This window comes from Mastigoproctus giganteus, chromosome 5 (assembly GCF_048544385.1).
Source record: "Mastigoproctus giganteus isolate SK-2022 chromosome 5, ASM4854438v1, whole genome shotgun sequence".
Taxonomy (NCBI): Eukaryota; Metazoa; Arthropoda; class Arachnida; order Uropygi; family Thelyphonidae; genus Mastigoproctus; species Mastigoproctus giganteus.
The window spans coordinates 230,108,574-230,135,906 of record NC_143579.1 but is presented as its reverse complement, the minus strand read 5'-3'; the positions used below and the strand labels follow the sequence as shown (position 1 = coordinate 230,135,906).

The window sequence follows — 27,333 nt, the reverse complement described above, 5'->3', positions numbered from 1 at the left end:
TCATAATGCCCCAGGCCACCCAGACACCCTTTAGACCTACATTCCTGTAAAAGTGGTTTACACTGCACACAACACTTCGCCACTTCTCCAAACAATGGATCAAGGAGTCATATTGAATTTTAAGGCCTACCAACTTTGGCACACATTCAGACAGCTCGTGGAGGAAACAGATGGTGAAGATAAACACACTATCAAGCAGTTTTGGAAAACATATGCCATGAATGCTATATCACCACAGCCTGGCATGAAGTGACCCAAAACTGCATAAACTGAGTGTGTAAGAAACAATGGCCAGAAGTGTGCAACAACTTTATAGGATGTGATGAGCAACCAGTCATCAAAAACATTGTTGAACCTAAAAACCAAACAACAACATTGTTGTTGTTATTTGTTTTTAGGAGCATTAGCAACTAAGGCCATATTGCTCAGGGGATATGCGGTGGTCATTTCCTGACCTTTCTGCATCCTCCGTACTTGGTGGTCACGGGCTCGAACCCTGGTCTAATCAAGAAGCGTGTGCTACGCACTGCTGCTCCTGCCAACCTAGCTACAGAGGCACCCATTGTTGAACTACTAGCAAAGTGGAAAGAAGGATGTTGATGTGAACAATGTTGAGGAATTACTCGCCTCGTGGTAAATCTCACTAATGATGAACTTCATGAATTGGCAAAGCAGTGCATACAAAGTGAAACTAAAGATCCCCAATGAACCTGATGCAGAGGAGGAATAATCAGTGAGAAACCTCACTACAGAATTCCTCAGTAGTAATATTGCCACGATCTCCCAAATCATGGACCAGTTTACCAAGAATGACCCGGACTGAAAGTGAAGCAAGCAGTAGAAGCAAGGCAAAGAGGTGTTCTTGATATCATTTCCTGCTGTTGAGAACTACTTTGTGAAAGGAAACTTAAGAGAAGACAGTCTACTCTTGCCTCCTGCTTCAAGGAAAATTAATTCTTCGAATGATTTATTTATGATATACACTGTACATTATTCAACCAGGTACATTACAGTATTAGTCTATATTTTTATCACTCCCATAAATTACTGTACATTACATTTCTCAGGTAGAAAAAAAATGTTATAAGGATGCATCTCCGTTTATTTGTGTTAGAATGACCCCATATGGCACTGTTTCGTTTAGCACTCCATTTTCTAAGAACTTATTCAGAGCATTAACCGGGGTATGCCTGTATTATTAATTAAAAACATATTTGGTACTGTTAATTACTTCTGATTTTCAGGTTTATTTCAAATTTGCTGCCCTTCACAGTGAGCAAAATTTGCAGTTGCATACATTGCTTCCCACAGAATAGCAGCCACTTTGAAACAATATCAGTGCTTGTGTTATCATCTTTACTAGGTGAAAATAATAATGTTTCAAAACCAACTAGGATAAGACAAATGTTTAGTAAACTGGGCGGAGAGGAAAGACAAGTAACCTCAAACCTTTAAATAGTAATAACAAGGGGGTCACCTGACAGATGCCCTACCACCACTGCCGATTGAGAGATGTAAAAATTACCAGATGTTATATTTAAATGTTCAAGGAATAACAATGTAATTCACCCCCTCTAAAAAGAAAACTTAATTAAAGAGTAAGAGAATTTAAGGAATTTCAATTTTAAGAAGTTAAACAAGGCTGCTCATATGTACATGATTGTATTCGTTTATTTATCCCAAAATTGATTTAATATGATATACAACAATCACAAATAAAGTGCATGGGAGATGATATCCAGGATCATCCATAAAAATTGAGGACATATGAATGGGAAAAAAAATAAAACAACAACAACAATCTATATATGTACATACAACATATCTCAGGGGACCAGTCCTAGAGCTTGGTGGCAGGGTCTAAGTGCAAGCATTGATGAGAGAGGACAGCAAGGGGACATGTTCTCCTTGCTTCGAGCAAAAGGGGGATTCCCTCTGTTGGTATTTGGGTTCCTTTTCAGTTTTTTACCCAAATGCAATACACTCACTTTACTCCCACTAAGGACTGGCTCTGATCTCAGGTAAAACAAAATGTGAAACAATACAACTGATGACTGATGATGACACATTAAAGGAATTATGCAATATTTCACAGTACAAAATAAAATTGTAAGTTGTACAAAATAATTTTACAGGGAAATATTTCAACATGATATACAAATGCCTAAAAACTACATGTGTAACAATAAACTTATACACCATATATTTTTAAAGTACGATCCATACTGACTGATGAAATAAAGTGAGCGTGTTGACCAAAACGTACTCCTGTGGCTAAAGCTGTATGATCAGCGAACACCTTCAAGTTGTCCCACTGTTTACACAAATATACCCTGCAAAAATAGAAAATTAAATTTTAATTTTAGTAAAATATACAGTGATGCAATAGTAGCTTATAAACAAATCAAAACAATGTTTTGTTTCTAAGAATTTATTTTTGTTTCTTTCCATCAGTTACAAAATAAAGAGGAGAGGATAAGTTATTGGTTTTAATGTACAGAAGGAAAGGAACTCGCTTCTCAATGACCAACTGTTATGGTGAGCTTGCGAGAGCTCATTGTTATTTTTTTTGAAAATTTGCAAGCCCATTGTTGAAACGAACATTTATTTTACAAATTAAATCCTGAATTCAATCCTCAATTATTGGGTGTCCAGAGTCAGAACCATGGTGGGGCAAGCACAGCATTTTAAGGGTGCACCCGACCAGTTATGTATTTAAAAATTGCTTCATTTTTGATTTAATTACAGCCAGACCTCTGTTTAATGAACTTCTTTATAGAAAATTGTCTTTATTCCATAGAACGAAGAAAATTTCCATATAAAGAACAGATTGAAAGACAACTTTGTACACATTGTTTCCCACCTCTGGACTTTAGGCAATTGGAAAGTGCAAATTAAGGTTAAAGGGATTACCATTCTGCAATGTTAGTGGTGCCTGTAAAACCTATGCAGCCACTTATCCCACATTCCGAGAAGTCACACTAATCAATACACTCTTCAAAGCCAGTCAGAAGATTAAGGCGTATCGCTGTCATGAATAGCCCCTTTACTCTGGCAAGCAGTCATCTGTTTTTTGCAGAAGTGAGTGATCCACGCCTTTCCGTAAATTTCTCCTATCTTTGTTTACATGGTCACATTAGCTGAATATCTGAGTGATTCTGACAGTGTGGACAGTATTCAAAGAATTGGTGACAGTAGTGATGTCAGGGGAGGGCAACTAAGATATTAAATAAACTTTCCAAAGAAATGTTGACAGATTTTAAAACTGCATCATCAAGGCCTCCACTGTGAAGAAAATGTTACTAAATATAATGGCATGCAAGGGCAAAAAAAAAAAAAAAAAAAAAACTGCCTGCATTAAATCACCAATCTCTAAAAAACCAGCACGATTTAAAATTTCATTCAATTCCTCATCATCAATGATATCATTATTTTTTTAAATTTAATTTAAAAAATTACAGTGCTGTATTAATAACCAATCCTTTAAGGATAAAACAAACTGCAGTTTAATAACTTGCAGTCACAACGTAATTTTTAAATGTGTTCTTACTTTCGATTTTGATGCCTTCAAATTCACAACATGCTATCAATTTTATAATTTCCTTCAGAATTTTTCAAATTAGCAATTGCATTGATAGTTCAAATAATTAATTTTTCTGCTTTTAGTATAGTGATGCAGCAACTTTGTAAAGCTTCTTTGAAAGGTAAGAGAGCTCCTGCAGGATGGAAATATGTTTGCCGAGAAAAGTACTCAAATGTAAAAAAAAAAAAAAAAAAAATGCAGTGAACTTTTAAATTCCTGTTTTGGTTCCACATATCTATGTAAATCAACCCTTTCGTATTTGAAACAAACAAAGATGAAGAATCGCTCTACTGTTATGAACTTGCATACAGATGATTCTTTATGGTTGGCCTTATCACAGTATATCCCCAATTTTGAAAGCTTGGTACGTGACATGAAGAACAAACTTCACATAAATTAAAATTTTAAATGCGTATGAATTTAAAATAAGAATTCTGAATTGTATTTAAATTTAAAATTTATAAACAACACTCTTCAATATGTGTTGATTAACTTTTATAACCATGTGCAATGAACATGGAATACAGGAATTTTGCTAGTAGGGATAAGGAGCCGATTATCCCAGTGTATAAGGCAATGGTCAGGCCACATCTGGAATATTGCACACAAGTCTGGAGGCCTCGTTTTAAGAAGGATGCAGGGCTACAGAGAAGGGCAATGAGATTGGCGAGGGGAAGAAGGTCCTCTTACCAAGAAAGGCTTCTTCTGCAAATTACAGCATCTGGAGACTAGGCATCTGCAAGGTGATCTGACAGAAGTGTTTAAGGCTTTGAATGGATTGAGCAAGGTCAATGCTAATGGGATTCTTCCTTTGGTTAGACTACATACATAAATTCAAATTGAATAAGGACAGTTGCAGAATAGATGAGGGAAAGTTTGCTTTTAGCCAGAGGGATGTTGACTGCTGGAACAAACTTCCATGTGTTTTTGCAGAAGTTGACAGCTTAAATAAATTCAAGGAAGAACTAGACAAACTATTAAAGGGAATGAATAGGTGAAATGGAAAGTGTTGTGTGTTTTGAGCTGATGCTGTGAGTTTGCTTTCTAGTATCATTTGCCATTACTAATGCTAACATACTTCCTGAAAATTAGTCTTCAGAAATTCATGTCTAATATCAAAAATAATCTTCTGTCTTATTAACCTAAAACTTATACACAGCAGTAAGCACTATAGGTTCTAATACCTTTCATGTTTGGGGGTTTCATGAAAGGATGAAAGAAAATGAAATCTCTTGATTTCATTTTCTGGTACAAAGGATGAAATGAAATGATGAAAGAAAATGAAATCTTACGAACAAACAGCAAAAAATATATTCCTATGAGTTATGATAAAATTACAAAGAGGAAATTAAGTGTTAATATCACATTTTTCAATCCATATCCATGTATCTCTGTATTTGTTAAAGAGGAGTCCAACGCTATATGCCTGGCCATCCTATAGGACACCCACAGACTCTGGATGTAACACTTCAAGACATAAATTTTTCAGAGGCATTTCAATCAGTCTACCTTTACAGTTTAGTTTATGGAGTTTGGCTTTCTACTCACCTAGTTTGACTCCAATTTCACAAGAAGCCAGTTTGTTATAAAATGCTCTCATTATATGGTACATTAACAGGAGGCCTCACTTTAGGAAAGATGTAGATCTGCCGCAAATTGGGTCTCTGCCCTTCTCCAACTGTATTAACATCCCTCATGCCTGTTCTGCCTCCAACATGGGCTGCTGAGTATGCATCAGTGCCTCCAACATGGGCCACTGAGTGTGCATCAGTTCCTGATGCACACTCAGTTCATATTAAAACACATTATGGAAATGTGTAGCACATGTTACAGAAGATTGGGTATGACCAATGTAAATGGAATGTCTGTAGAGACTTCCAGATGCTGGGGTTACTTCTGGGTAAGTAACTTTTGCCTTCTCTAGCTCTGAGACATCGGGGCAGTAGATCAGCATTGCAGGAGAAGGTCAACCAGAATTGAGTTGCAGCCTGGTACACACAATGTAGTAAACAATCCCTTGGTTCCAAGAAAAAACTTCCACCACTCCAGCTCCTGTTGAGACTGGTCAGACAATTTGTTAAAGCATTAATTCCTCAAGCTTATGCTTTCAGGTGTATAAAATCTGCTTCCAAAATTATCTGATGCAAAAGTGAAAGGTGGCACACAATTGGTCTACAAGTTACGCAGAAGCTAGCTAACTTCACAAGAAATGGTGGAAAAAATGAAAAGACTGATGCTTAGTAAAAATGCTTCTTGGCTGTTTTGCCTTCTACTGAATGGCTTTCTTTGATAACATTAAGAATGAAAATTACAAAGAAATAGTTAACAAGCTGATTGAAAATTACAGAAAAATAGGATGCAGAACGTCTATAAAGCTCCATTACTTGCACTCACACATGGATTTTTTTCACACCAAATATGGGTAATGTTATTGAAGAGTATGGAGAGATTCCACCAGAACACACAATGAATGGAAAAGTACCAGGAAAGGTGGTACAAAGCTAAGGCAGAGGACTACGTTTGATTCTTGATTCAGGATAATCATACTGACCGCAAAAAAAAAAAAAAAAAAAAAGTTCAAATGTGCACTAACAAATTTTTTTTTGAATAATTTTAGGAGGGTTACTGCTTTTTAATTTGTGATTTTTTAGCTTGCTATTTATTTGTGAAAATATTAATAATGTATTCTGTACACAAGTTAACATTTAATAAATGTGATTTAGTAATAATGCATATTGACTTTTCTTTCATTTCATTTCTGGTATACCATTAATGCTATGCAAAAACTAAGATTATATTCAGAATAACCATACCCAGATTCATAAAGGAGCACCAAGAAATGCAGAGAAATAACCTTTCTGAAAATCTGCTACATAGTGATATGCATCTGATTCTTATTAAAGCAAATGAACACCAAATAATTTGAAGGAAAGAAAAAGGAATTTTAGTATAAGTTCTTACCTTACATCTGTTCCTGCTACTGCAAGGTACGTTCCACTCTGATCAAAACACAAATCTTTTACCTATAAACAAACCAAGAATTGTAAAATTATACAAACAAGAGTTAATAAATATGGATGAGAATTTTATATATATATATTTCTTTCAGTTATTCACTTATTAGTTAATTTAATATGACCACTGGTAACTGTACAAAGGGTACTAGGAAAGTTTTGCAATACAGCTTTGTTTATTTAATTTTTTCAAAGTAATTTCCTCTACATTCAATACACCTCTCCATCCTCCGAAACCAATCTTTAAACCAGTTCTGCCAAGTTTCACTAGGGAGTAAAGCACACTTGTTGTCCCAAGCCCGTAGAAGGTCCTCATCACTGGAAAACCGCCTCCCTTTTAGCTTCATTTTCACATGCGGGAACAGTGCAAAGTCGCAGGGAGCACGGTCTGAACTGTAGGGAGGGTGCTCGAGAAGTTTCAGTCCTGTCGTGGTCAAATATTTGGTGCAGGCTTTGGCGCGGTCAGCTGGAGCATTATCGTGATGGAGGTACCAGGTGTCCATTCTTGACTTTGGCCGCAGGTTCTTCATAGATCCAATAACTTTAGGCAGGCATTGTTCAGTATACCACTTAGCTGTGACTGTCTTCTGCGTGTCCAAAACGACACGTTCCACAATTCCACTCGATTTGAAAAATACAGCTATCATTTTCTTCTTTACAGATCGGGATTTTCTGACAATTACGGGTGTGTCGTCATCATCAAAGACCCAAACTTTGTTTTGAGCCTTGGTCGGCAGATCGTAATAGTACAGCCAAGTCTTGTCACCTGTCATGATGTTGTTCACATACCGAGATTGTCCCTTATCAAACTTTTTTAACATCACCCGGCACCAAGTCACACGTCGTGTCATCTGCTCTTCAGTCAGTTGATGCGGCACCCAGAGAGAACAAAGTTTCTTTGCGTGCAAATGATCTTGCAGAATCGAACGAATTGCTGGTGCATTTAGGCCCAAAGTATCCTCTATCTGTTGGTAGGTCACTCGCCTGTTTTCGTCAAGCGTTTTCCTCACAGCAGTAACGTTTTCCTCCGTAACTGACGTTCGTGGCCTTCCCGGCCTCTCAGAATCGTCCAGAGTGAAATTTCCCCTTTGGAATTCTCTATACCACCTGAATATCGTTGTATGATGTGGACAATCATCATCTAGTGCAAGAGTCATTTCTTCTAAGCACTGGTCTATGGTTAAACCACGCACGAAATTATACCACAAAACTGTCCTTATCTCATTTCGTGACCACGATGCCATCGCAAGCACTTTACACTCTCACTACTAATGAATAACTGAGCCCATCGACTTGGCGCGGCGGCTACTATGCACGTATGAACATGTCTCAACATGCAGCAACAAGCAGCTTCCTGTGATTCATTGTTGCGTCATATTGCAAAACTTTCCTAGTACCCTTTGTATAACATTTTTACAGTCTTGCTAATATATTAGGCAAGTCTGTAATAATAACTTCAGGCTACCTTACTAGTCTGAAACCTATTTTGTGAAGAATAATTTGATAAACACGTTTGCTCCAAATCCCTTTGTATTTTAAAATTATTCATTAAAATTTAGACAAAGCATAATAGAAAACATGAAGTAGCCTTAAAAAAACACTGGCTACAAATGCCTAAAAGACATTTGCAGCAAACTAATAAAGAATAAGGAAAAGAAAGGCTCTGTTCATTGAATACAAGAATATATTCACTGTGTTCACCCCATAAATATGAAAATTCTGTTCAACCATTTCTTCAGTTCTGATTTCTATATAATACTGTAATTAACTCAAAATAATAAACAAGTAACTTGAACTTACTACCAAATTACCTGATCAATAACCACAATATCATCACAAATGTTTATTCAAAATTAAATTAATTAACTGGTATCAACATGCTGCTTTTTAACCTCACTTCATAGGGTGAACCATAGCAACCATATCTCCTTATAACTGTGGTTAATAATTCAGATTATACAAACAGAGAGATATCAAGTTAAGTTACAATAGTGTTTGTAATACTTACATCTAATTAAGCAGTAAAGAAATCTAATTTAACATAATACTAATTTGGACTGAAATGCAAAGCCACAGTTAATGCAAAATAAACTTATGATATCAATGCCCATTTGAATAGCTCTGTGACCTTTAGACAGTCTCAAGTCCTTTCAATCTCCAATTCTAATCATCCAGTAATGACTACCCAATGTTTTATTATTAAATTTTTAATCATTACAGATAATTCATAGATGTGTTTATTTTAAAAATTAACACTTCTTTATTTTTTAGGTGTTGTTAAGGGGAGTAAGCTTTAGAAAACAGAACTCCTCCAATCAAACTTAAAAATTGGCAAATGACATGGGAGAACACAAAGCTGCTATTACAGAGCTTATTTCACCAATAACTGCTCTATAACAATTGCTGAAAGTTTCTGGAAAAGTTTAGTGGAATGTCCACAAGAAATTCAGTAAATTCCACTTAAATTCTTGTGGGACAAGCAGTGAAGCAGATGCAAACATATTCGGGTGAAAGAATCAGTAAGAACAGAACTGAAGGAATGACTGAAAGAGCGAAGATAGTAGTCTTATTATGTCCAAAACATTTGGTAAGCATTAGTTCCAAGAATTAGGCATTGCGGGAAACTGCATGCAACTGTTAGGAAGAATCTTAGTTTATATCCTTACAAAGTGCAAGTGATACAGCAGTTTAAACTGACAGGCCACCAGTCTCCTGACAATATGTAATACTATTGTGGGATTTTTGCTAGGTACTAGCAAAAGCTCCATGATAACGTTAGCATGGGACTCTCAATCATTTCTTCAGTTCTGATTTCTTTCAACTCTCACCGTTGTGTATCTGCTATATCATCTGTTAGCTTGTGGTGTAGAAGATACAGATACCTGTATTGTCTGTTTCACATTCCATTTGTCAATTTTTCAGATTTGATAGTGAAGTTCAATTTTCTAAAGCTTGGTCCTTAACATCAGCTGAAAAAATAAATAATTAAAAAAACATTTAGTATAACATAAAATTTTGCCATAAATTATCAACAAAGTTTGACATTAAACCTGTCATCATCAATGCCATTAAAAAATATAAATTATCATGAGACTATGCATAAAGAGTCCAAATGACATTTTCTTAGAGACAGTCAACACTACATATATAGCTCATGTATTTTTACATATATCATGTAGCAAGCCAATCTGAAATGATATGAATGTGAATGCGTGAAACTTGGAATTGCAGATAAATGAAACTAGAAGCATTAGACTTGTAATGATAGCCATCCAGTTTTTCTGAAGTTCATATCATTCACATTCTTTCAGGTGTAGTTACACACAGGGCATTCTCTCTCTCTCTCCCTTCCCTCTCTCAGTTCCTCTAAAGTAATGTAAAACTGGTCATCAGTTTACACAGGCGCTAGCTGTAATTAGCAAGAGTAATTAGTGTTTTTACAAATTTTAATAAATGAGTGGCAGTGGTAGAAGAGAGAAATGCCATCCTTTTTTTAAAAAAACATGGATGCTCTCTCTTTAGAAAGTATATACACAATAAACATAATGCTTGTTTAAATATAAAAATAGCGAAATGCTTAAAGTGCGTACTCACCTTGAATATAATCTGCAATAGTTTTATGAAAAGACTGATGGCTAAATATAAGGTGGAATGGTTAAGTTAATGCATTAAGGTCGGATGAGATTTAATTTAACGGAATTTTAAAATAAGCGCAAAGAAGCAGAAGTGCACTACTCCGTCCCTGGTTGTCATAAAGTATAAAATAGTTAATCTGGAACATAAAAGAATTGATAATGCCAATAGTCGTGACAACAGACTTTCGTTAAGTTATAAAGTCTTCAGTTGGCGGTGTTAAGTGAGAAGTAACGCGTGTTGTATTTTAAGGGATTTTCTATACTCTCGTTATGCTCTTTAGAACACGTGGGAATCTCAGATGTGAGAGATTCCAAGCCGAGGAAAGGTGAAAGGGAAGTTTTGCGTTAAGGATGTTGAGATTAGTATTGTGTCAAAACCATTCGATAATGAGGGCTTCATATTGAAGAATTTTGTGGCTGGTTTAAGTCTTATAATGGTGATAGCGGAGTCAATTAAAGGAGGGTGATTGTGGGTTTGAGCATGAATTGTGAGTTCTGTACTAGCTTGTCCCGATCTAAGACTATTATAGTGGTAGTATGCGCGAATGTTGGAGGTTTTGGTAGAACCAAACTTGGTAGTAGTACTACCAATATAACAGGCATCGCAATTTGGTTGACATTTAATCAAGTAAATTATATTGTTCAAATCGTTGGTTGGGTATTTGTGTGTGTTTTTGTAAGTGTTGAATAAGGACCCGAGTTTATTATAAGCTGAAAAAATAAGGGAGATATCAGTACCTGTAAACACATGGCGGAATTGTCTGGCAAGTTCATTATGGTATGGGAGGATGATGCGTATATTTGCGTTGGTGGTGGGTTTTGGTGGATTGTTAATTTTACTTTTGGCGGTGGAAATAGTGCATTGAATGAGTTTGGTTGGGTAGTTCCTAGCTGTAAATTTTTCTGTGAGGTACTGAAGTTCATTGGTTATTTTGTGAGGTGCTATATTTGAGGGCATTATGTATTTGGTTGTATAAAACCGCTTTTTTTTGTGCAGAGGGGGTGGTGCGAAGCAAAATGTAGGTATTTGCCTGTATGTGTATTTTTCTGAAAATCTTTGTACTTAGTTTGGTAAACAGCGAGGATAGAAAATTCCTTAAAACACAACACGCGTTACTTCTCACTTAACACCGCCAACTGAAGACGTTATAACTCAACGAAGGTCTGTTGTCACAACTATTGGCATTATCAATTCTTTTATGTTCCAGATTAACTATTTTCTACTTTATGACAACCAGGGACAGAGTAGTGCACTTCTGCTTCCTTGTGCTTATTTTAAAATTCCTTTAAATTAAATCTCATCCCACCTTAATGCATTAACTTAACCATTCCACCTTATATTTAGCCACCAGTCTTTTCATAAAACTATCGCAGATTATAATTCAAGGTGAGTACTGCACTTTAAGCATTTCGCTATTTTTATATTTAGTCTATTATCACGGTACTATAAGAATTCTATAACTTTATACTTTGCTTGTTTTAATGTACAGCTCATATATATCAAGCTGCATGACTGTTATGGCAACAAAAATTAACCTCTGCAAACTGTTATTACATGCAGAAAACTGAAAAATATTTCATATACAGCAATACATGTATATGAATTTGAAACCTTAGCATGGCTTCAAACTGCATGGGTTTCACTATAACATGGTTTTCAATTAAGTTTAAGTCTGTGAAAAGGCCTTTGGTATCGGGTTCCATAATAGTCGTAAAGTTTATTGCTTTATGACTATAATGTTCCATCAGTCCAAAAGCTCCTGTTTGTTTATATTTTTGTATCTTAACTTATAATAAATTTATTAGTTTTCAGAGGAAGCAATTAACTTTATGACTAAGTTTAAGTCAAATTTACAATAATAACCTAGACACATACTCTACATATATGCTAAATTGTCATAGCCTAGGTATGCATGCATATATGCTGTGGTGCCAACTCTATTGTCTCACATGCACATGTGCCAATAGCTCTCCGCAGGCAGTCCAGTGTTCCATCCTGACGAAACGATGCGTCAAAAAAAGGAAAAGTAATGAAAGCAGTGGCGCTATTAAATGTAAATGGCTTGCATTAGAAAAAAAAACTTGATATTATCAAGTGCCATAAAGTTGGTGCATTGTATGCTAAAATCTCACGGGAAAATGGAATGAATGAAGAATCAGTGCAAATGATTATTTGAAAGAAGGATCGGTATAAAGAGCAGGGAATTTCTACAGCATCTTACATGACGAAAGTGACAACTAAGCAAAGAAGTTCACTACTGATTAACATGGAACATCTTTTATTAATATGGATAGAAGATCGTAATCAAAAGAGAATTCCTTTGAATCAAAACATCATTCAAGCAAAAGCCATGAGCCTTTATAACATGCTGAAGGAAAAAGAAGAGGAGGAGACTAAAGTATTTACAGCCAGTTGTGGTTGGTTTTTCCCGATTTAAAAACCATGTTGGGCTTCACAATGTTCGTATCTCAGGTGAATGTGCAAACAAAGATGCTGCTGAAAGATTTCCCAGTGAATTGAAAGATAATTTAAGAAGGTGGCTATGAGGATGAACAAATTTTCAATGTCAAAACTGAACTGTTGAAAAAGGAGGAGGATGTCTCTGAAAGCTACATTGTTTTAGCGCTTTTATCATACTGTGTTTTATCTACATTGTTTTATTGTAAATAATTCTTTGCAGTTTAAAATTTCATATTTTATTGTACAGACAGTTACCTTTTTATTAGTTTTATCTGGTGGAATTGTATCATTTTATTTATTTACATCATTATTTCAATATAACATAACACTATTTATATTTTTAATAATGATTGTGCAGTTATTATGAATATGCTCTGAAAAAAAATGCCCTCATGAACTTTTTTTGGCTGAAAATGAAAAGGCCCAACCTGGATATAAAGCATCAAAAGATTGTTTAACACTTTTGTTGGGTGGAAACTCATCTGGGGATTTTAAATTGAAGCCTCTATTCATGGTCAGAGCAGAAACCCCCAAGAGCTCTAAAGGGTTGCATAAAAAAACAGATTACTCGTAATTTGGCGATCCAATAAGAAAGCATGGATTACAAGAGAATTACAGAATGGTTCACAAATTATTTCTGTCCGATGGTTGAACATTATTGCAAAGATGAAGGAATGGAGTTGAAAATTTTGTTGCTTTTAAAAAATACACCAGGCAATCCACCTGAAATTATAAAAATATGCTTTCTTCCACCTAACACAACATTTCTCTTACAACCCATGGATCAAGCTGTATTATCTGCAGCAAATTTTTTCCCAAGTGACTGAAGCTTCAACAGGAGTGGGATCATCATCTTTACAAAAATTTTTGAAAAATTATAACATCAGGAATGCGATCAAAATATATCTGCATCTTGGCTAGAAATCACTGCCAACAACATATGTTCTGTTCGGCAGCATGTTTTGCCCCAGTTGGCAAATGATTTCACTGGTTTTGAATGGCAAGTTCAGACAATTGCCAAAAACATTGAAGATCAGAAAAGACTTGGGATTCAAAACTTTGGATGGACACTGGCAATGTACATGACTGAACTGATTCACATGCAAATGACTTAGATGATGCAACTCTCATTGAAATTGATAAGCAAACTGCATAAGAAGAAGAGGAAAACAATTCTGAAGTGGCATCAAAAGAATTGGATAAAGTTTTTCAAGGGGTTGACATGGCCTGTGAGGCAATTATGAATGGAGATCCGAAAGTTGAACGTAGCATCAAGATATGGCAAATTTTACAAGATGGGATCTGATACTAGAAAGACGTGTATGCAGAGAAAAAGAAGAGACGACTTCGCCATTGAAATACCTAAATAAACAATAAAGCTTTTTTCTCATCTCTCATGATGTTACTTCATTAAAAAAAATTTTTGCAATATTTTTTTTATTTCAAATCCTTTTAATTTGGCTATCAAGTGCAAATTGTTTATAGATTTATTATAATTTGTTTATACCGTTTCTCTGGTACACATTCAATTAAAACCAATTATAATTATACCTCAATCAGTATGGTTTCACATAACACAGAGCAGTTTCAGTACCAATTATCAGTGTTATGTGGGGTATTGCTGTACTTCCCTGTGAATTTTTTTTTTTTTTTTTTTTTTCAATATACCAAATGCAAAAGTATTTTTTCCTTGAAGAACAGTCATTGTCTTTCTCAAATTGAGCATATACATGTGGTACTTTCAAGTATGTACAGCACTTAATGGGAAATCATGCATTTTGTATCATTAGCTATCAGTGTTCCCCCCCAGCACTGTAGACACAAAATATGCATCTGTAATTTAAGTTACAGTTCATGACTCCTCATGATTCCACAGGCAGTTCATTGGGGGTGAAACAGAAATGTAAAATTTAAAGGTTCCATATACTGTATAACAGTACTAGATGCATTACACTGGTAAATTTTGTTATAGCTCCATTCAGTTTCATTACAATGATTTGCCTATTGTTAGTTGTGGCAATCTTTTTGAATTAAATATGCTATTCACAAGCTGTGGTACCTGTAGGACCAATTCGGATTTTAAATTTCACTCTAAATGTATTTCGAATATATCATACTAAAATGCATATAAAACCCTACAATGTTGTCAAGTCATAGATAGTATTGACTTTAAAATACATCATGTTTCAAATAATTCAATATTGAATTAACATGTACTGCCACTGATATATTTCTCACTTTTTTTTTAGTGTAATGATTTACATTATCATTTTCATAAAGAACTATTTTTGTATGAAGAACATAATCATCTTTTTATAACTTTGGGAAGTAAAACAACTTTTACGTGACTAGTAAAAATATTCCTGACAAATTTATTTTTGCATAAAAACTTCCCCACAAACAGGTAAGTTTTATTGTGGCAGTATTAGCACAAACCAATGCTTATGTCTAACTGCAAAAGCTTATGTGCAGCTGCAAACTGCTCTTGAAATATTCAAAATATAAAATTTAATTGCTACCTAACCATTTATCATACAGAAACTATAAAACAATTTTTACATAACACAAAGTAATTCTTTCTAGTTCATTCTCTTTCACTAGCATATACAAAAAAACTTTCTTACCTCATATCCTTCATCTAATGTTATTGTTTTAAAGTTTTTAAGTTTCCTTAAATCCCACAGTTTCACTACTGAGTCATCAGCAGAAGTAGCAAGGTAGTAACCATTCTCAGAAAATGCAATTGCAGAAATCGGACCGGAGTGACCTGGAAAGTTTGCCACATTCGCTCTCTCCTTTAAATCCCAGATTTTGATAAGAGAATCTGAAGTACCAGTACCAAATATCAGACCATCAGGGTGAAACTGTGCTGTAGTCAATGCTAAAACAAACAAATAAACACAAATAAGTACACATAAATAAAATCAATAAATAAATAAAGCATAACTGATGCAATATTAGTACTAAATTTTTTTTAGTTACAAACAGATTCAATCTGATTACAGTATTGTTGCAGAAATCTTTCTGCAAAAATACCACAATTTAAGTGCTATCTTAATAAAATATCAATTAAAGGTAATCAATTATTTCTTTGGAGAAACATTAAAACCAATACAGCCACTCCTCGACTTACGTAAGGGTTGTGTTCTGCAGAACTCGGAATGTAAGTCGGAATTTCCCCAAATGCTTATGCAGTACTCGCAAATTTGATTGAAGCAAAAAAGAAATGTTTGACGAACATGTAAATAGAATTATTTATTAAATTTTTTTATCTCATGCACAGAAAAAATTACAAAAGTGTACAAAAATTTCAAAATTATAAAATTACAGAAAGAGACAAGCATAACGTCAGCAAGTTTTACCTTTTGAGCATCATTGCCAGAATTAACTCTCCAGCTGATAAGCATGCCGCTGCAGAAGTTTAAGGATGTAGAGATTTAGAAGGGTTTTTTTCCAAAACATTACAAAATTTTTCTGCAGCTGCAAAATCAGCACTGGCAACTTCACCGCATACTTTAATGTTTTCGAAACCAGCACGATGCTTGAACCTATTAAACCACCCGTTGCTTGCCACAAACTTGGCTTGGGGTTTGCCGTAATTATCTTTATATCTTCATAAATACTTCTTTCTTTTGCTTGAATGGCCATTAGACTCACGGGCACTTGTTTCTGAATCTGATTTTCCATCCATATTATTAATGGCTTTTCCATCTTCGATATAGCACCTGAACACTGTTTTGTGATCACTGTTGATCTTAAATGCATTGGTTCTTTTATACATGCACTGTCCCTTAAAATAGTATTCACTGTTGAAGCAGCGAGGCCTAATTCCGTGCAATAGATGACAAACTTTGTCATGCTTCATACTTCTTAATTAATTATCTTCATTTCTAAATCATTTTGTTTTGTTTCCTGGCACTGCCAGCACTTGCACTTTCCGTTGGTCCCTTTCTCTTCACCATCGTAATAAGTACATAAGAACGAAGAGAAGATTCTGAAAATTTATTTATGTTTTTTATATGATTGAAGATTTCAGTGAAGAGGAATTCATTTCACCATAATACCGTAATGTAAAAACCCAAAGAATTCCAGCTATTGGTATTATCACAAATGCAATAAGATCGAGTTTACTACCCACTTAAAATAGATTGCACTAACAGAAAAGCTCAATAAACAGGAAAGTACAAATTGTTTTATGGTAGTGACCTCCAGAAATGTGTTTTAGAAAAATATCACAAAAATGTTTAAAATTGATTCTTATAACTGAATGTATGATAATGATGAAACTGTAGTGCAATTTCCATTATAAAAATGACGTTTTAGAGAGATAAATAGCTTAGTTATATAGCGAAATTTCAACTTTCGTGGTCTTGGAACAAATTACCAAAAAAAAAAAAAAAAAACCACAGCGTGTTATTAGGTTCACATTACGATATTTTCATGATACCTCCATTTATTCCTACGTGAGGCAAAATACATTTCCATGATTTTTTTAAGTTTGCACCAGCCGGTAAAAAATCTTATGTAAAGTCGAGTGTTATGTAAGCCAGGGAGTGGCTGTACTTAAATTATATGACCAATATGAAAATTGCTGTTATAATAACTATATATAAGCAGCTGTATTTTTATGGTTAGCTATTCAAAAATAATATTATAAAGCATGAGAAAAGCACATTAATAATTAACAAAGACTTACTATGTGGAGTGGCTGTATCTCCAACTTTGGTCAGTACTCGTCCAGTTCGCAAGTCTGAAAATGCCCACTGTTCGTCAGTAGAGGTACTAAGCAGATAATCACCAGTGGCGTGAAGACTGAGTCCAGTGACTGGACCTTCATGGGCTCTAATAGCTTGAATAGTCTGTGATGTTGGCACGTGCCAGATACGGATATGAGCATCTGGAGAGGCTGTAATTACTGTTTCCTATAAAAAGAAATAAATCATCTTTATTTTCTTTTCCTTTTAAATTCTTATTTAATTCATTTTTAAAAAAAGGACCATATATAAAAAATGTAATAATCATCTTAAATAAAATGAAATGCAATGTTAAACCTGGACTCGTTTCATTTCAAAATGAAATGACCTTTGATTACTTTTGTTATCATAAACAATAAAATCTTAAAATCTCTACCACCTTCTGTCAAATTCATCTGTTCTCTCTATCTCTCTCCCAACTCCACTAATCACTTGGAACTCTGATTTCCTCATTTTGAAACTTGACTTTCTCCAGTCCAACTTTCCTATCAATAAGGTAATTTTCCTTTGAGATTTTAATGTTCACAATGCGAGCTGACTTTCGTTTTCTGGTCACACGGATGCAGCTGGTCGATAATATGATGAGGCTTTTGTAATTACTAGTCACCTCACAGATTGTTCATTTACCTACCAGACAACCCTAACCACATGGTCAATACACTTGATCTTTTTCTCACAAACAACCCTTCTAAGTATACAGTCGAAGTGAGTGGTCCTTTAGGTGCCTCAGATCACAACTTGGTGATTGTCTCTTCTCCAATGGAGCCTTTATCTCATGGCTATTCCCAACACTGTGTTGTTTGGCATTACAAGAATGCAAAATGAGATGACCTGCGAGATTTCTTTTCTTCTTTTTCGTGGTCAGATTACTGTTCCAGATCTTCTGATGTCAACATTGCTCAAATTGCAAGAGTGAAATTATTCTTGAAGGGATGAAATCCTTTATTCCACACTCTACCTTAAAATCTCATCCTTTATCTAAACCTTGGTTTTCCAATAAATGTGCTAAGGCTGTTCAAGATAAGAATGTTACATATCACAACTGGCTTGCATTCAAATCTCCAGCTTTATTTTTTGCCTAAACCAAAAGTTGCAACTATTGTAAAGCAGTTAAACCAAAACCTGCAACTACAGGTAGTTCCTAACTTTACGAGTTAATTCATTCCTAGTGTGTGCTCGTAAAGCGAAAAACTTATAAAGTGGGAATATTTTTTCCATAGACATAAAAGTTAAAAATAGGGGTTACGTTCTCAACAATGAAATTAGTTAGCTAATTAGTTTATGTTTAAACAATGATTGATTTATCCAAAGAAATGAAAACGTAGCCTGTAAAATCAAGCAAATTATAATAATAAAGAAACTATTTATGACTTACAAATGTTAAAGAATGTTTATTTTTCATCATCATCGACTAAATGCACACTCGTTGATCACTCATTATTGGCTCGGCACTCTCAGTTTGTTGCACAAGCAGTTGTGTTCTTTAGAAATGCTTCAAGAGGCATTTGTTTCCAAGATAACCTCTTTTCTTTATAAATTTCAATAGTATGCATAAGCATTTTTTTAACGGAACACACAAATTGCAACTAACACGACTTGCGCAGAGTAACAAGTTTATGAAGCTTTAAAAAAAAAAAGGAATAAAGAGAAGATTCTGAAAATTTATTTGTTTTTTATACGATTGAAGATTTCAGTAAAGGGGAAACACATTTCACCATAATAACATAAAAAACCAAACAATCCCGGCTATTGGTATTTTCGCAAATGCAATAACATAGAGTTTACAACCCATTTATAATTGATTGCACTAACAGAAAAGCCCAATAAACCAGAAATTACAAATTGTTTTATGGTCGTGACCGCCAGAAATGTGCTTTAGAAAAATATCACAAAGCCATTCAAACTGGTTCTTATAACAGAACATATGATAATGATGAAAGTGTAGTGCTTTTTAATGATTTGAATTGGTAACTAATACAATTTACACTATAAAAACGACCTTTTAGAGAGTTATATAGCAAAAATTTCAACTTCCGAGGTCGTGGAATGAATTACCAAAAAACAATGTGTTATTGGGTTCACATTACAATATTTTCATGATATAATGGTTTGTTTGTTATTTGGTTTTTAGGAGCATTAGCAACTAAGGCCATATTGCTCCGGGGATATGCGGTGGTCATTCCCTGACCTTTCTGCATCCTCTGTATTTGGTGGGCATGGGCTCGAACCCCGTTTTAATCAAGTAGCGTGTGCTACGCACTGCTGCTCCTGCCCACAGAGGCGCCTGATGTGATGGTGTCTCTGGAACGGATTAATACCATAAAGTGGGGTATACTGTATTGTATAGCTATGAGTGTGGTTTGAAATGTGATATTTATGAATGTTTAACATTGATTTTTTGAAATTAATGTTCATTTTTTCGATTTTGTTGATACTTGAAAAAAAAAAAAACCTCATACACCCAGGAACTGCCTGTATTGTAAATCAGTCCACACTAGATTTTGAACAGGCAAGTAGCAAACTTGCTTCTTGTCCAAATGGTAGTCAAGCATTCTGGTCTCTTGTAAAAGATATTGGCTGCAACTTTTGCCCATCTATATCAAAACTGGTCAGTTCCATTGCCACCTCAGCTAAAGATAAAGCTGATCTGCTAGCATCCTACTTTTCTTCCAACTTATGTATTGATGAACTTGGTAAACTACCTCCTACCATTCCCAGTAATAATCCATTCAATGCTTCCTGTGGTCTTCCATCAAAAGGATGTCAAAAGAATTTTCAACAGTCTTGATGCCAAGAAAGCACCAGATCCTAATGGTATTTCTGTCTTTTTACATTTTCTTATTCCACAAATTTTCCCCTTCTGCTTGGAAATTCTCATATCTAGCCAGTTCCCAAAAAGGGTGACAAATCCCTGCCATCCAATTATCATCCCATTGCATTTATTTACCATATTTATTTTTTTTCTGAATTAATGGAGAAAACTATTAACTGCCAACTAGTAAACTATCTAGAAACCTAACATCTCACAATGATTGCCAGTATGGATTCCATCAGCTTAAATCCACTGGTCTTACATTACCCATCTATGGATAAATTCAATGCTAAAGTTTGCCAAAACTCAAGCAGTTGCTCTTAACATCTCAAAGGCGTTTGATTGTGTTTGGCTTAAAAGTCTTCTAAATAAGCTTCTCTCTTGGGGTTTACCAACTGATATCCAGTTTTCTCTCTGATCACTCATTGCTGGTAATGGTAGACAGCTCTCTGTCTTCATTTCCAACTATGCTGGTGTTCCCCAAGATTAAATACTTTCTCCCACTCTTCTCTTTTCCTCTTGTATATTAATGACTTTCTTATTAATGATTTCCACTGATTGGAAATCCTATCTGTAGCTTTGTGATGATAGCACATTGCAATTCACCTTCTAGTTTGAGAAACCTTGCCCTGCACAAAAAGATTCATCTTCTTGAATATCCACAACCAATCCTCAAATGCTGATCTCCAGGTAATTCTCCAGTAGGGCAAAGATAACTTAGTTGATTTCAATACTTCTAAAACTCAGTCCTGTCTTATATCTTGCAAAAAGGCCATCTGCTCCTATGCTTATCATTGATAACACTCAGCTTTCCAGACAAGATCACATATCTCTATTAGGGATAACGTGACTTCTAATTTCTCTTAACATTTTTTTTTTTTTTTTTTATGAAAACCCCAAACACCAGAGGTATTAGAACCTATAGTACTCAGTACCATGCATGGGTTGGAGGTTGAGAAGATGAAAGAAGATATTTGTTGACATTAGACTTCAACTTCTGTAGACTGTAATTTTGAAGAAATGCATATAAAGGAATGTTGTTCCAATAAACGGCAGTTGAATGAATAAACAAGGAAGATGAAAAGGTGGTTCTGTGAGTTTGAAGTTGGACAGTAAATGAATGTTGGCTGGCTGGTGGCAGCACGTGTTCAGATTGTTTTGAAAGAGAGAGCAGGAATTATAGAAACCAATTCATAAGAACAATGCCCATGGAAGTATCTGTAGAAAAGGCATGCAGCAGACAGTTCTATATGAAACACAGAATGGAGAGATTCTGTTAGAGATGAGTCATTAATTAACCTAACTGCCCTCTTCTGAATGGAATCTAGAAGTCTGAGAGAGGTTTTGGGGCACAACCCCCAGATGTGGGAACAATATTCCATGATAGGGGAGGATTTGCGATTTGTATAGAGTGAACAGCTATTTGGAAGAAAAGTAACGCTGAGAACGAAAGTGAAAACAAAGTTTTTTAGATGCAGAAGAAGAAATATTTGTAATGTGCTTGTGCCAAGAGAGATTAGAAGTCAGAGTAATCCCCAAAAAGAGTTACATCATCTTGCCTAGAAATCGGAGTGTCACCAATGATAAGCATAGGAGCACATGAATCCTTTTTGCAAGATATAAGATAGGACTGACCTTTAGAAGGATTGAAATCAACTATGTTGTCTTTGCCCCACTGGAGAATTATATGGAAATCAGCATTTAAGGAATTGGTAGCGGATATTCCAGAAGTTGAAGCTAATTGAGCAGGGCAAGGTTTCTCAAACTGGAATGCAACATGGTACCATCAGCAGAACTAAGGATAGGATTTTTGGTCAATCGAAGATGGTCATTAATATACAAGAGGAAAAGAGTGAGGGAAAGAACTGAACCTTTGGGGATACCAGCATTAGCAACAAAGAAATTAGAAGACAGAGCCATCTACCATCACACTCAAGTGAGCGTCGAAGAGAAAACTGAATAACGAATTACAAAAAACAGTTCGCAAAACCATAAGATGGAAACTTGTGTAGAAGACCTTTATGCCAAACACGATCGAAAGCCTTTGAGATGTCAAGAGCAACTGCTTGTGTTTCACCAAACTTTACCATTGAATTTGTCCATAACCGGGTAACATAAGCCGGAATATCACCAGTGGATCAACACTGACAGAATCCATACTGGCGATGATTAATCAGACGGAGGGTTTCTAGGTAGTTTAAGAGTTGGTGGTTAATTGATTTCTCCACTACTTTAGAAAGAGTAGAAGTAATTGCAATGGGACGATAATTGGATGGGAGGGATTTGCCACCCTTTTTAGGACCTGGCTGGATATAAGCAAATTTCCAAGCAGAAGGAAAAACACCTTTGGAATAAGAAAGTGGAAAAAGGCAGCAAAGAACAGGAGTAAGCTCAGGAGCACAGGTTTTGAGAACAAGTGGAGAAATACCATCAGGACCTGGAGCTTTCTTAGCATCAAGATTCATCAAAATGCTTCTGACATTCTGAGGCATTGAATGGAGCATGTTGAGAATGGTCGGAGGTGTTTTATCAAGATCATTAATACATGAGTTGGAAGAAAAATGGGATGCTAGCAGGTCAGCTTTATCCTTAGCTGAAGTGACAATAGAACCAGCTTGTGTTGGCAGAGGTGGGAGCTGAGATGGGCAAAAGTTGTGGCCAATAGCTTTGGCAAGAGACCAGAATGCTCGGCTACCATTAGGGCAAGATGCAAGTTTTCAACTCTTAGCCTGTTCAAAATTTAGTTTGGACTGATTAATAACTGCTTTACAATTGTTGTGAGCTTTGGTGTAGGCAGAAAATGAAACTGAAGAATTTGAAACAAACCAATTGCAATATGCAACATTCTTCTCTTGAACAGCCTTAGCACATTTATTGGAAAACCAAGGTTTAGATAAAGGATGAGATTTAAAAGTGAAGTGTGGAATAAAGGATTCCATTCCTATAAGAATAATTTCACTGACACGATCTGAGCAAACGTTGACATCAGAAGTTTTGAAACAGTAATCCGACCAAGGAAAAGAAATCTCATAGGTCATCCCATTTTGCATTCTTGTAATGCCAAACAACACGAGGTTGGGAATAGCCACAAGATAAAGGTTCCACGGAGAAGAGACAATCAACAAGTTGTGATCTGAGGTGCCTAAAGGACCACTCACTTCAACCAAGTACTTAGAAGGGTTGTTTTTGAGAAAAAGATCAAGCGTGTTGGCTGTATGGTTAGGATTGTCCAGTATTCCGCTAGGTAAATGAACAATCTGTGCGAGGTCATTATTAATTGCAAAAGTATCAGCATCTCTACCAGCTAGGTGTGTGACTACAAAACGGAATTCAGCTGGAGTTGTAAACATTAAAATCACCAAGGAAAATTACCTCACTGTTAGGAAAGTTGGACTGGAAAAAGTCAAGTTGCAGAGAGAGAGGAAGTCAAAGAGTTCCAAGTGGATTGGTGGAACAGTAGAGACAACAGATGAATTTGACAGAATGAGGTAGACAGAGAAGGTAGAACTGAGATAGGCAGTAGTTGAATCACCCGATAACTGAGATTCTGTCAGAAAAAGTACATGGAGTTTGAGAGGAAATGGACATCGTTGAGATTAGAACTGAGACCATGTATTGGTGTTCGCCATAACCTCAAAAGACACCAGTCATACTGCATGATGGAAGAGATGGGAAAAGGTTGACCGGAACTTAGCTCTGGAGACTAAACATGGGTTCCACCACTTCAAGCCTCCAATAAGCAAAGTGGTGGTATTGCACCGGTTGATGAGAGTCATCTACCACCTAGTATTGCCTGGTAACACAGAGGGGTGGCATTCTTTCATGTGGTTTGGGTGCCACACCTCGACCCCTGCTTATGTTGGTTCACACCTGGGTGGTCACCCACAGTGTGCTTGCGCATGGGGGTTATACCCAGGATTACTAACTGTTCCACCATCATGAAGGTGCAAGCAGAGGATTTGGCTGTCACAGACCATCTGGACTTTGCCGAAATTGGGTCCACTTGACTTGAGTGTCACCAAATATCAGTTCCATCAGTGTTTTAGACTTCCAGGTAGTAAGCACAGCTTGTCAGGCATATCTGAGAGAATGTCTGCAACAACCTCAAGGAACAATACAAATATTGTTTCCTTTGCATCTAAAAAACTGGATATTCACTTTTGTTCTTGATGTTACTTTATTTCAAAATAGCTGCTCACTCTACAAATCTCAAATCTGCCCTACCATGGAATATTGTTCCCACATCTAGGACGGTGCCTCCAAAACCTCTCTCAGGCTTCTAGACTCCATTCAAAAGAGGACAGTTAGGTTAATTAATAGCCCGTCACTAACAAAGTCACTCCACTATCAGTAATTCTGTTTCTGTCACATGTCTTTTCTATAGATACTTCCCTGGGCACTGTTCTTCTGAATTTGTTTTCTATAATTCCCACTCTCTCTTCCAAACCACTGTGAACACGTGCTACAGCTAGTCAGCATCCTTTTAATGTCCAACTTCAAACTCATAGAACCAAGTTTTTTTAATTTAGTTTAATTCCATCAACTTCTGTTTTCTGGGCAACCTCTTTTCATATGTATTTCCTGAAAATCACAATCTACAGAAATTCAAGTCTAATGTCAACAAGTATCTTCTTTCATCTTCTCAACCTCAACCTATGCTGGTATTAAGTACTATAGGTTCTCAATTTTTTCATGTGTCTAGAAGACACAGTGTTTTTTTTTTTCTTATTAAGTTAATAATAAAATTGCACTTTCGCAATATCAGTGATTTAAAAAAATTTAACCAATACAACATTTAAAATGACCATTAATGAAATATATTACAAACTAACCTCTTCAGGATGATATATTACAGATGTAACTTTCTTCGTATGTCCCTTCAGAATAGTAATAACCTGTTCTGTATCTTTGTTGAATATCGCAGCATTCTTATCATTACCACCAGTAAGAATTTTGCTGGTGTCACTTGGACATACATCCATTGACAGGATACCAGGAATGCTAGCACTATGCAGACCCTATAAGAAAGCAAACTAGTTAATAAAAGCATAGGTCACATACACTCATAAACAGCAAAATAAAATTCCTTTGGCATACACATTACATAAACCATTGTTTGGGTTTGTTGAATTCTCAAATCTGTGGGGGGGAGACCTAAAGAAATTGTTCAATTTTTTGTTGAAGTAAAGTGATGTTTAATTCCTTATCAGGCATGACAAAAAATGGTTTAATTTTTTGGGATAAAAAATAATTTAAAGTGATATGCTTTTTTTACGGCTACAGTTTCTAATTAAAAATAAGAAAAAAGTGAATACCACTGTGGATACAGTGGAGGATTATTAAAATTCACACTGCTGTACAGGGTTGTTAAAATTAAAGTATCCCTATGTAGAGGGCTCTGGAGCGAGTTCTAAGGCTCATACTGAAGATAAATTTGGACAACAGGAACAATAAAGAATGAGCTCGGCATTTATTGGGAAAAAAAATTAGTTAAAAAATTTGTCACTATATGGCGCTGTGGCAATGCAAATCAATTGAACAGCACTACAACTGTTCAGTGTGTCCTCCGTTTTGGTCAACAACAGTTTCCATTCGAAGAACAGCATTTTCTACAGCAGAACATAACATGTCAACTGGAATAGCCAACACATGACATCTAATACTGTCCTTCAGATCTGCCAGAGTTTGACATTCTTCCTGATACACCTGGTTCTTCAAAAAACCCCACAACCAGAAGTCGCATGGGGTGAGGTCCGGTGATCAGGGTGGCCAAGATGTCTGGAAACAACGGCTGATGACCCATTCATCTGTAAAGTGTTGCCTTAGCAATCTTTGGACACAACGGTGGATGTGGGGGTGGCATACCATCTTGCATGAATATGGTATCCTGAAGGCACCCAAGTTGTTGAAGCTCTGGTATTGCAAAATTTGCCAATATTTCAGAATATTGCTGTCCAGTGATGGAACAGGTGCGGGGTCCAGTTGGTGTTATCTGTTCAAAAAAATATGGCCCAATCATGAATGCCGTAAATCCACACCACACTGTCACTTTTGGAGAATGCAACAGGACGGGACCTCTCACATAACTCGAGGGCTTTCTGTTGCCCAAATGTGACAGTTGTGCGTATTCACTTGTACATTTGAAGTGGGCTTCATCACTCCAAACGATGTTCCATGGCCAAGTGATATCCAATATCATTTGAGCCAGAAACTGAAGTGCTTATGTGAAACGAATATCTGCATCACCATGTAAGGATAGTACTGCAACACCTGACGTATTACTATCCTTACAGTGGAATACGGCATTTCCACTTCACAAGAAACAGCTGGCATGCTTGTGCTACCACATGGAGATTGACTTGATAAATCCACGACAGCCATAGCCACATCTTCAACACGAGAGGAATCCACTCGTTTTCAACCTCTACCTGGTTGAACACCAAGATGTCCTGTCGCTTCAAATTTTGCAATCATTTTGTGGACAGCACAAACAGTCATAGGTCCATGCCTTATGCGCTTGTGACCCCGGAATTCTCTGATAGCCGCATTGTTGCTGTTCTGATAGTACAGCTTCACTAATAGCGCCTTTTCCTGCAACGCTGTTGGCATTGCTTCTGTTGTGTAGGCAAACATCTACTGCATGATTTTGAAGAGACTGCTTTGCTTTTATACAGTACAGCTGATTAGTGGAGCTGTGACAATAACTTACAATTATGCACATAACTTACATTATTTGCATAATTGTAACTAAGATAGTTGCAAGCCAGACAGTAACTATTTTCCCAATAAATGGCGAGCACATTCTTTATTATACCTGTTGTCCAAATTTCTCTTCAGTACGAGGATTAGAACTCGCTCCAGAGACCTCTACATAGGGATACTTTAACAACCCTGTACTTTATATTTAAATGTATTTATTTATTCATATATATATATATATATATATATATTATTATTTTATTTTTTTTTTTCATTGAATCCATCACCAGGATGCTTGCTGACCTGCAAAATGATTAATTTGTCAAATGATCTTATATAAAGTTAAAAATTAAATTATCAAATATTCTCAGTACC

The 27,333-nt window shown here is 35.8% G+C and overlaps 1 protein-coding gene across 2 annotated transcripts in view; it reads right to left on the bottom strand.

Annotated features, from left to right (window-relative positions):
• Positions 1–1,653: 1,653 nt before the first annotated feature.
• Prp19 (pre-mRNA processing factor 19) overlaps positions 1,654–27,333 on the bottom strand; it is a 71,398-nt gene continuing 45,718 nt past the window's right edge. For both annotated transcript variants that reach the window (XM_090373786.1, XM_090373785.1), the window contains exons 9-13: positions 25,092–25,277; positions 17,390–17,615; positions 15,318–15,574; positions 6,545–6,606; positions 1,654–2,333 (exon numbers count right to left, since the gene is read on the bottom strand). In XM_090373786.1, the coding sequence (XP_090229912.1) occupies positions 2,192–2,333; positions 6,545–6,606; positions 15,318–15,574; positions 17,390–17,615; positions 25,092–25,277 (873 nt within the window). In that variant the 3' untranslated portion in view covers positions 1,654–2,191. The remainder of the gene's footprint in view (positions 2,334–6,544; positions 6,607–15,317; positions 15,575–17,389; positions 17,616–25,091; positions 25,278–27,333) is intronic.